Below are 10,618 nucleotides of genomic sequence, written 5' to 3'. Positions count from 1 at the left end.
AGGCTAGCAGAGCATTAATTCTACATGCTTTTAATGTGGCACGGCCCTTGGAAAAGGTTCCTTAGCAGATGGTAACAGCAAGAAGCTGGGAAAAAGCAGGGTGGGAACCGCTTTTTCCAGTGACTGTGTTTCCTCAAAGGCATGTCAAGCTACAGCTCTAGATGCAGCGGGGTGATAAAACATTTTCCCTCCCTGTGCCTCATGCAGCATTCTCTGGGCACCATTGGGCTGCAGGGGCATGCCACCCCAAATTAGCCCAAAGCTGGCATGCCCACCGGGTGTTACATGCCGTGGGGAGCTGCACAGAGGTATGAGGAGATTCAGTGCATACACTTCTATCAGTATATTTGCAGCATCTTCTAAGTCCCTAGCACATGGACAGAATGGGACATGAATGTATGCCTGTGCCCTAGCTACTTGCCTGTGCTAGCATGATGAATGTGCTCATGGGGATCCATGCTCTAAGAACGCACTTCCTCATTTGCAGGGGGTGTACTAAATGTCCCACAAAAGCCACTCGCTGTGGCAACAGCAGATCAAGCATTGGGGTTTTTTTGAAGCCTGACTTCCCTTTTTAGTGATTTTTTAGTTATTATTATTTGTTAAGTACCGAGTACTTAAAACTTTCAAGGCAGGATGATACAGTCTCTGCTCCCAAGCTCTAGCTGCAGGTTGGATGCTGGAACCTACATTTATACAAGCAACACTGCCGTACCCTGAGCCATCTGCCAAGGGGCTGGGCCTGCCTGCCCAGCAGGCAATCATACAATGAAAGCTTCATGGAAAAATCCCCAACGTGAAAGGAGCATCGCATGACTAAAATACACAATGTTTTTTATCAGGAAAGATTTTTAGGATGGGAAGATCTTTTTAACACAAATTGGAATCACTTCAACTTTTGCATTCTTCCTCTGTTTCTTCCTCTCTGCAATGACCCCGGGCTGGCCCTTGCCCTTGCTTTGGGAAATGTACTTCTGATTTGTATCTCAGGAGGCTGAGAGATATGGAATAAACTCTCATTACCTCTTGCTAATGTAAAGCACCACACAGCAGATGCCTGAAGCCCTGCTCAGTGGGGTCGATGTAAAACAATAGCGGACCCCTGGCAGGACCTTTCCTTCAACTTCCACAGGACCCACTGTAATGGAGAGAGCGGTCTGTGGCTGTCCATTTAAAAAGCCTTGCCTTCACAAAGCCTGCAGCAGCGTGGCCATCACTAGGAAGAGCCTTCTTGTTGTGCTAAGTAGGAGTTCTCATTAATTGGTATCACTATCAGAGTCCCCGAGCCTCAGTGCAAGCAGCAGGGGTTATAGCGCATGAGAAAGCCCCCATGCGCTGGCATTGCTGTGGGTTAATAGAGCACTAACGAGCCAAAAGATGAGATCCTGCACTAGGAAACACAGGACCAGATCACAAAAAACACAGCACAACCCCAGGCAAGAGCTCAGGCATCTTTAGTCAGGGGTACCCCAGCTGCTACAGGAGCTGGTGCAGAAATAGCCACACCGTCGTAGGCTACGAGGGGTCAACGGTGATGTCCCGAGAGCCATCACTTCCACCCAGCAGCGTGAGTCAAGAGGAAAACTCAGCACAGCATCACACAGGGGCTGCAGCCTGGCTCTCCTGCACAAGGCCAGGGACCTTCCCTTGTGGGGAGTGAGCTCAGTGGCGGTTTGGGCTTTCAAAGCATTTCATAGCTTTTTGTGCTACAGAAGAGGTACCCTACAGTCACTGCTTCCAGGCGCTCACGGGAGTGGCACATTATGTTGCTATCTCTTACAGCCTGAAATTATATTAACCCCCACCTATTTTTCAGAGGTCACATCTGCATTTTTAGTGAAGGGCTCTTGGGATCAGACTGTCTCTTCTACACCTGTGAGCCTGCAAGTGCAGCCACAGAGCGTCCTCTGAGACCTAAGTGTCCAAGGGGCTCGGGCACGTTCGTACGCTGCTGAGACAACTCACGGGTTGTCCTCAGGAATGGGCGATGACACTTGGTGAGCTGAAGGTGGGGAACACTTGCATTTGTTCATTTGGTTACAGTAAAGACATAGACAATTAAAAAGAAAACCTTTTCACAGGATGCTTACAATAAACAGTCATTCTTTATCATACAGAGTAATGCCTTATACATAAATAATTTTAATGTCTCACTCTTTCACGGAAAGTAACAGAGAAAAACCTTCAAGGTTGATACATGGGAGCTGGCATTACAAATCACATGGGGTCAAACCTAAATCCTGCAACCAAACATCCTGGCATTTGTTTTCAGAATTGACCTATACACCACCTCCCTCCCCTGCCCTGGAAGGAACTGAATCAGGACCCTCCTCGGAAGACCAACCCCATCATCAACCTCTGGTTATGGATCTCAAACCCCTGCAACCTCGGCCCCATCGCTGAAATCCACCAGTCCTTTACATGTGCAGTGGTATGAAATCCTGGTCGGCAGCTGCAGGAGGAGCCGTTGCCTTCTCCAAGGTGCGTAATCCATAGATTTTCGGAGGTGACTGAACTAACTAAGCCTACCCAAGTGGGATCCCTTGCAGCTATTTCTACTTCTCGGCTGACAAGCTGGTTAGCGAAGCAGCAAGGCTAGGTATTGCACAGTCTAGCTACATTTGACTAAAACTGGGAGCGTTTATGCGGAACAGCAGTGTGGGAACAGATAAAGAATCTAGCAGGGCTGCAATGAGAAATCTGAGCTTTCATCAAGAAGACAGCAGCATTTGACTCTATCTGAGCTGGCAAGGAGATCCCATCCCAAAGCAAAATAAAATATTTCATTCTTTTCAGCAGATGAAATTCTTCCCAGTGGTTTGTTCCTCCCAGGATCATAGTATGTGATCTCATTATCTTTAAAGTCTTTCTCCTGAGGAAGCTGATCGTTTAATATAGACTACAGTGTTAGCATCCGGTATTAAATCAGTCGGGCTACTCTGAAAGGAGGCGAGTGGGCGTCCTGGAAAGGAAATAAAAATGCAAGTTTAACAGAGGAGATAGGTTCACCTTGACCCACACTATTTATTGCAAGAGACACAGGAACACGCTGCTTGCTGAATGGAGGGTCACTCCACCCTGCCGTAGATGTGCTTTACACTCCCAGTAAACTCCAGATGATCACTGAGTGTGCACGAGGAATGCAAAATTGGGCCTCAGAGGCTTTTACATCTTGCTTTGCTTTACAGAGTTGCCCTAAGAGGGACTAGCGTGTTCCCACAGTTCTCATTAACCCAGATGGCAAAGTTAGGCACTCTGCATTTCAGTCACATGCTTTTGGCATCTTTGGCTGCAAAGATGCACTGTAAAAATGCAAGGAAGAAAAACTTCAGTAAGGGAAAGACTAACGGGGGCAGTCACAGTGCGGGATGGCAAGATCAGCATCCAAACCAGACGCCGCAGAAAGGGTCTTCCGTCCCACGGGCTGCTGCTTCCGCATCCCTTCCGCTGTTTTAAGCAGGGTTCCTTCCCGCCAGGCACCCAACACAGCACCCAAGAGCCGCCCGTGAGGACGCCAGATGTGATGCGTTAGGCACAACTCACACAATCCCCTGCTGCTCCAAAACCAGCTCGAAGAGGTTTATGTTGTTTCAGTTTAAGCGCTCTTTTGTCACCTGTTTGCCACATGCCAACTGCACACAAACCCACGGAAGAGCTGTGCTTTCAGTAGTTTGGGGATTATTTTTTTTTATGTCATGTGAGCTGATAAGATGCGATTCTTCAGCACCATCGCTGAAAACACTCATTTACCTCATTTAGTGTTTCACTTTATAATTAACAATTTAGCCCACGATTGAAGTGTCAGCTAAATGAGGTAATTTATAATAATTCTGAAAACACGCTAACAGTAAGAGGCTATAATCAGAGCTAATTACAGGGACATTTTGGAAATCCATTGGTTTGGGGCTTTAGTTTTGATAAAGGGGATAATAACTTGTACGCTATGATTCTTTTAATTATAACAATAGTAGCCACCATCTTTTACATAGCTCTTTTCATCTCTAAAAACCCCACAGCCTTCTGCAGACTATACACACCACAGGAACTGTTTAGCCTAACACCAAAGTGAGGCCACCTCTGCATGAAATAACTGTTTCACAGTACCTAGCAGTCCTGAGCAAAATTTGCAGAGGAAAGAATCTGCAAAAGGAGAAGATAATTTCCCTTGTGCATCCTAATAAATACTCAGGGGATCCTTGCATGCCCACTGCAGCAGCCATCTGATCTTGAGAATAAGAAAGGCAGCTTTTATATGTGCCCATAGACTCAAGGCACTAGGGAGGAAGGCAGCAGTGGTGTCCCCATTCGCCTCCGAGGAAGCAGGGGCACCACGTGGCAGCACCTGGTCACATCTGGCCAAGCTCACCCGTCCACGTCCTCTGCTGGGTGACAATGAAACTCTGACACTGTGACTGGGAGTTACAAATTGCGGCGGCTTCCTCGGCGCTGTGAACGGAGAGCAGGCATCCCAGGTGGCTGTAGGAGGGCCAGCACTTGTAGTCTTCTCCTTCTGCCATTCGGAAGCCCTTTAGGGAGATGTAGTCTGGGCACAGAAAGAGGGTATTTAGGGAAACTCTTTAAGTGCACTTTCAGAGACTAGTTCCAATATACACTTAGTATTTCACACTTCAGTGAAACTCTTAAAGGACGGTGATAGACTGAAGTGACCTGCTTAGATGGAGTGGGTGGAGCTGCAAAGTTAAAAGAAACCCAGATCCTGGCTGTTAGTTCTGCAGGACAGCAACCCCTCCTCCAGGGATATACGAGGGGCCAGAGCTCCCAAGGGCGAAGGCACAGGGGAGCCACCTCAGGGGTGGGTGAGAGGGGGAGGCTGCTGTGCAGGCCCACCTTCCTGGCCGGGCTCTGGAGAAGACAACCTCACAGCAGCCCCTCCTACACCCCGGCAGAACGAGCCCATCACAGATCCAGCACCGAGCTACGCGGTACAGGCACTGATCCACCCATCATGGTGCCACCCACAGGTACCGGGGATTTAGGAACCCCAGTGGGGAAAAGGGAGGCCAGATCCTGCTCCAGTGGGATACAAAAGACCTGACAAGCCTGAGCAGGCAATGTTCAGGCTACTGTTCACTGACTGCTCAGAGTCTCTCCCCACCTTCCCACACCTCTAGGATGGTGATCATTTTGGCGCATTGCTACTGGGCCAGTTGCAAAGCCAACAGGTAGGTCTTGGAAAATACTGGCAACTCCTGTTAAAGCTGCTGGTCTTCAGTGCAAATGACTGGATATCTTTGTTCGTAACTGTGCAAATTCCAGTTCTTTCACACATGAAGAGATTTCCTTATGCAAGCCACCATCATCACTCCACCATCACAAGTGAATGCTCAGGAAAATGTAAGCCACAGTAACCACTGGACTTTGGAAGCCTTCCTTTTGATTAGCTTCATCTCTACCACCAAAAGAGTCCTTTTCAGAGGAATGAACCACACAGAGGTTCATTCATCCATCCACAGGTCCAATAGGATGCTCTTCAGAAAAAAGAAATTTAGAGGGTATCAAGGCCCTCACTACTCTACTGCACTCATCTCGGTGTTGCGACCTCCCCACTGTACACTCCCATAATAACCTGGTGTTGTGGTTTAACCCAGCAGGCAGCGGAACACAACACAGCCGTCCGCTCACTCCCCTCCCCAGTGGGATGGGAGAGGGAATCAGAAAAAAAAATAAAACCTGTGCCTTGAGATAAAGAGAGTATAATAGGACAGAAAAGGAAGGGATAAAAATAGTAATAATAATAGAATAGACAAGTGATGGGCAATGCAATTGCTCACCACCCGCTGACCGATGCCCAGACCGTCCCCAGCAGCGGTCACTGCCCCCCAGCCAACTCCCCCCAGTTTCTCTACTGAGCATGATGCCATAGGGCCTGGAATAGCCCTTGGGCCAGTTGGGGTCAGCTGTCCTGGCCGTGCCCCCCTCCCAGCTCCTTGTGCACTGGGCAGAGCAGGGGAAGCTGAAAAGTCCTTGACCAGTGTGAGCACTGCTGAGCAACAGCTAAACCATCAGTGTGTTATCCACGTTCTCCTCATGCTAAATCCAAAAATGAGCACTATGCCAGCTACTAGGAAGAAAATTGACTCTATCCCAGCCAAAACCACATGGGCTCAGCAGTCAGAAGCCACCAAGTGAAATGGGAAGTTTCAATATCAGCCCAGAAAAGTGATCTACTGGTCCAGAGGATAAGATGACCCCGAAGAGGGACATGAGAGATTCAGTTTGCTCCTCTGGTTTAGTTGCTTAAGCTATCCCAAATATATTCACTTGAAACACCGATGCACATTAGGAGAAGAGTACTTAGAACCAGTGCAAACATGTCCGTGTGTAGGCCAGATTGCCTGCACTGCATTTACTTTGCAAGACATTGCAACCTTGCACAGCTCCCACGAAGAAACAACAAAAGGTTGCTCAAGAAAAGATACTTTTGGTGCTTTTTCTAGTAACTAAATACTGCTTGAATGTATGGGAGATCAGAATTTGACCAGTTACCAAGTTCCTCGCTCCTTCGGTAGTTATGTTACTTAAAGCATTTGGAATCATGTACCTTTTAAATGAAGAGGTCTTTTCTGCAGATAAAGCCCAGACTTGTACAGATGCAAAACCTTTTCAAAAGCTTTCAGGGTTTCATTTATTCCATATCGTAAGTCACCTACATTTAAAGAAAGAGATGATAAATATGAGTAATTCCATGAAACACCATTCAGAGACTTCTAATAAAGAATTTGATGAATATTAGCTGGTACCTGTGGCGTTCAGAATATCACTCAAAAAAGGCCGCAAAGCCGGTGGTGCAGAGTGTGGCAAAAGATAGGTGAAAAAATACCTGCAAAAAATCCCATGGACTAATTAGAATACAGTCACTTAATTTCCCTATTGATTAAGTTGTCCACATTTTCCCGTGACTTGATTATCCGTATGAAACTAATAAGTCTGCTTTGGTTATTAAGTTATGTTTGAGGACTTCATGGACATCTCACAGAGCGTTCCTGTGCGCTGGGCTGAAACGCTGGTCCTTGCAGCACAGCGTGCAGCCAAGCACCACGTGAAATCTACCTTGCAAAGGCTCACGCGCCAGAGCTTTCCCTTATTCCCCAGGACCATTTTTGCGCACTAAGCAATGGACTTCCCATCAAAAAAAAAAAGACCTATATAGAAGAAGACTCATGTCTTGCTCTGGAAAGGTTTGGCATTCTTACTACCCCTGGAAAGGCTGGACACTGCCCTGTTCATTCCCTGAACCTTCTAGAAAACTCCTGTTCTACAAGAACAGGACTAGATGACCTCTAGGGGTCCCTTCCAACCCCAAACATTCTATGATTCTATGATTCTATGAAGAGACAAGCTCGTTACAGCAAGGCTGTAATAATCTATGCAGAGATTTGCCCTTTAACACCGAGTCCCGCAAATACAAGCCCCCTTACTAAGTCCTTCTTTGTAAATATCCAGCTTCCCCCAGTACTTGACCTGCCAAGCACCAGCAGTGAATGGAAGTCCTCACACTTTCAAGCTGGCGGCCTATGCGAAGTGCTGCAGCAGTCTCAGCCCACCCCCCCGTTACCTGTTTCATCGCCCTTCCATAGGTGCCCATAGTCCCCATAGGGGAACACAGAGTCCCCGGAAAGAGCTAGCCAGCCTGTTCCCAGCAATGCGGGCTCAAGGCTGGTGGGCTTTGGCAGGTAGCCCACACTGCCACTGCTCTCGGCAGACATAGCCGCGGATGTCAAATGCCAGGGCTTGTTTGGCAAACAACAAATTCACAGGTGCAACCTTTGGGGCAAGTTTCTAGAGGGCGTTGGGGAAAGGGAGCAGCAGCAGAAAGATGCTTGCATTCTCACCAGACAACAACTACACTGTTTTCCTGCCTTATAAGGAAAATAAACTGGCTTCAAAGCGATCCTTAACCTCCCTTTGACAGAGGTGAGGGGGAATCACACCATGGAAGAAATGCAAGATGCTAGAGGCTATGTGGCACTGTGTGAGCTCAGCCACGCCAGATTCTTTCCCCCATCTTGCTGGACATACCGATATGCATTGAAAAGATTCTTCTTTTCATTTATTCCTTCACATTTCCCAGCCGCAGAGCATTTGAGAGGAAAGCTTTTTGTAGGGAAGTCGAGTGTGCAGTCATTATCTTCCTTGCATGACAGTTCCTCAATGCTGGCGTCATCCATGTCTGTCACTTTTAGGTTTCCATCCACCATAACAAACTGCCTCGGCTGGAAATCCAAGAGGACTATTGAACCCAGGGGGGAATGTGCCAAGTAAAACAGCAGTTTCACAAGACTCAGGCAAATCTGAGAAAGAGAAGATGAATATGCATGGGGAAAACAGATGAAAAACAGCTATTAAATTGGAAGTAGAACAAAGGGGAGGGCACTCAACGAAATTAAAGGCAAAAAAAACCCCATATAGTACTTAAAAGGTAATTATATGTATGCTACAAAATTTATTATCAACATTGCCACAGGATTTGACTGTGGTAAGTAGTTCAGCAACAAAATGTGCCTACACAAAAAGAGACATTTGCAGTTAGAGGAACTAGAGGAGAAAGCTGTGAGGAAAACAATAGCAGCCTTCATGTTTCAGGAGCTATATTGATTTGCTAGCTGAAATCAGAAGGGTTTATTCCCACTCTGGCATAGAATTAATACATTCCCCTCCCTTCCCCCATGCTGCTCCATACAGACAGAGGCTCCATGGTCATTAATACCAGATTCATGCCTTGCTGCATCACTCAGCAGTATGAATTTGGGCACACAATCGTGCTTCTGAAGAATTAGCCAAAGCATGCAATGTATTTATTGCCAGCTTTTTTTGCTTTTATGTCAACTTCCTGGCAGCGGGGAAAGGTCAGACAATATCTGACCCAGCAGAAAGCTCGGTAAATTATTTTTGAACAAACTAGAGTGCATTTATACTGCACCAGCACTTTGTTCAAGTAGCATTTTGCAGCAGTTTTCATTCAGTATGGGGAGGCCTGGCATCAGACAAACTGTATCGTCAGCGAGGTGTGCCAGGCAGACCCGCACCACCCCTCGCTGCCTCCGATAGGGATCTGTGCAGGCGCGAGGGTTTGTTCATTTGGAACAGCTCGCAGAATGCTGGTATCTGATGTGGCTCATCGGAGGGGAATCCCATCCCTTTAGACGCCCTAATTAGGAGACAGGACTAGACAGTACCAGTGTAAATCCTGAATTAGTGTCTTCATCAGTCAGAAGATTACTAAAACCTTAATGCCACCATACCAGACCTTACAGCCAGCTAATCCAGCATCATGGGTTTCTAGCTCTACAGGAGACTTTGACACATTTGAGAAGATGAGGTACCGGGAAAGCTATGTAGAAGCCAGTGTGAAATAGTTTGTAAGCAGAAGCGGAACTCCACAGGCCACGAGAAACGGCTCTGGAAGCTCTGACGCTATTTTAACTTCATTAGTGAAGCAATCCTAAGAATCCCAGCTTCACATCCCGCAGCTGAGCGAGCACAGTTGCCACACTCCCTCTCTGGCTTGGATGGCAAGGCTCCCTTTTGACGTTAAGGACCACATGCAGGCAGGGATTTTATTTTGGGACTTCTGTTGTGTTTTCACTTTGCCCAAAGCATTTCTTATTGGCATTAAGCATACCCACGCTTCTACTTGATGCTCTCTTTCCGCCTGGGAACCAAACAAGTAGTGGTGAACCCCCAGCTGAGACCTTGAGGCAAGCTGTAATACCAGCTATGACCAAAATAAGTGCCATGTCATAAGTCATTTATGCTCCTGGGGAGCTTACGAGTCCCTGTGCGGGATGCTTAGGAGAGACGAGGCAGACCCCCCTAACGGGGATGCATTTCTAGCACCTACAGCAGGAGGAAAGCGATTTAGTAGCGTTGGCACTACAGTAATGCCTAAAGGGCTCAGATCAGAAATGCCACGCAAACACGTGTGGCTCAGCTTGCTGCCTGAAATGGGTAGCCCGCAGAGAAGAGCAGGCTCGCAGGGCGGCGAGGCGCCTTTCCCCAGTCAGACCCGGCCTGCTGGGGGTCCGCGCTGGGAAAGCCCCTCCGGGAGGGGAACACCACCGGGGGGCAACGAGCCCAGCAGGGTAAGCCTGGGCGTTGCACCCCAGCCCAGCCCACAGCAAGATTTTGTGGCCGTGCCCCGATGCAGCTCTCCTAACAGCGCTTCAGAGAGGAGGGATGTAACAGCCGGACGCCCGGCGAGGGCTGTTTTGAGGCGATTTAAAAGGAGCGAAAGCAAAACGATTTCAGGACAATTTGCGGGAGCAAGCAGAGCGACAGCATGCCAAGCCCGCCTGCCCCAGCAGTCACCGCCGGCTCCCCGCATCCACCCGGTCTAAAAGCGACTGATGAAACTCCCTTTGCTTTGCTTTCTTACTTTAAATCTCTCCTCCCAGGGGGTCTGCAGGAGCTGAATCATCTCCAGGGGGGATCCCAGCTCCAGCATAGCTGTCACCCGTATTTCGGGATCTCCGCTGGTATCATAGCACTGACCGTGCAGCTGCCGGGAGAGAGGGAGCGATCGTCAGCGCGGTGCGGCTGCCCGGGCGGCCCGGGGGGAGCGAGGGGCAAGGCGGGCGGATCCACTCCCCCCACCCCC

The 10,618-nt window shown here is 48.3% G+C and overlaps 1 protein-coding gene across 1 annotated transcript in view; it reads right to left on the bottom strand.

The window, feature by feature from the left end:
* Positions 1 to 2,858: 2,858 nt before the first annotated feature.
* Positions 2,859 to 10,618, bottom strand: part of LOC104124528 (extracellular tyrosine-protein kinase PKDCC) — a 14,121-nt gene continuing 6,361 nt past the window's right edge. The window contains exons 3-8 of the mRNA XM_009636882.1: positions 10,397 to 10,519; positions 8,041 to 8,312; positions 6,762 to 6,841; positions 6,563 to 6,667; positions 4,367 to 4,543; positions 2,859 to 2,962 (exon numbers count right to left, since the gene is read on the bottom strand). Of these exons, the coding sequence (XP_009635177.1) occupies positions 2,859 to 2,962; positions 4,367 to 4,543; positions 6,563 to 6,667; positions 6,762 to 6,841; positions 8,041 to 8,312; positions 10,397 to 10,519 (861 nt within the window). The remainder of the gene's footprint in view (positions 2,963 to 4,366; positions 4,544 to 6,562; positions 6,668 to 6,761; positions 6,842 to 8,040; positions 8,313 to 10,396; positions 10,520 to 10,618) is intronic.

This window comes from Egretta garzetta, unplaced genomic scaffold (assembly GCF_000687185.1).
Source record: "Egretta garzetta isolate BGI_Z169 unplaced genomic scaffold, ASM68718v1 scaffold374, whole genome shotgun sequence".
Lineage (NCBI taxonomy): Eukaryota > Metazoa > Chordata > Aves > Pelecaniformes > Ardeidae > Egretta > Egretta garzetta.
Note: the sequence above shows the minus strand (reverse complement) of the source record. Positions and strands in the feature narration are given on the sequence as shown.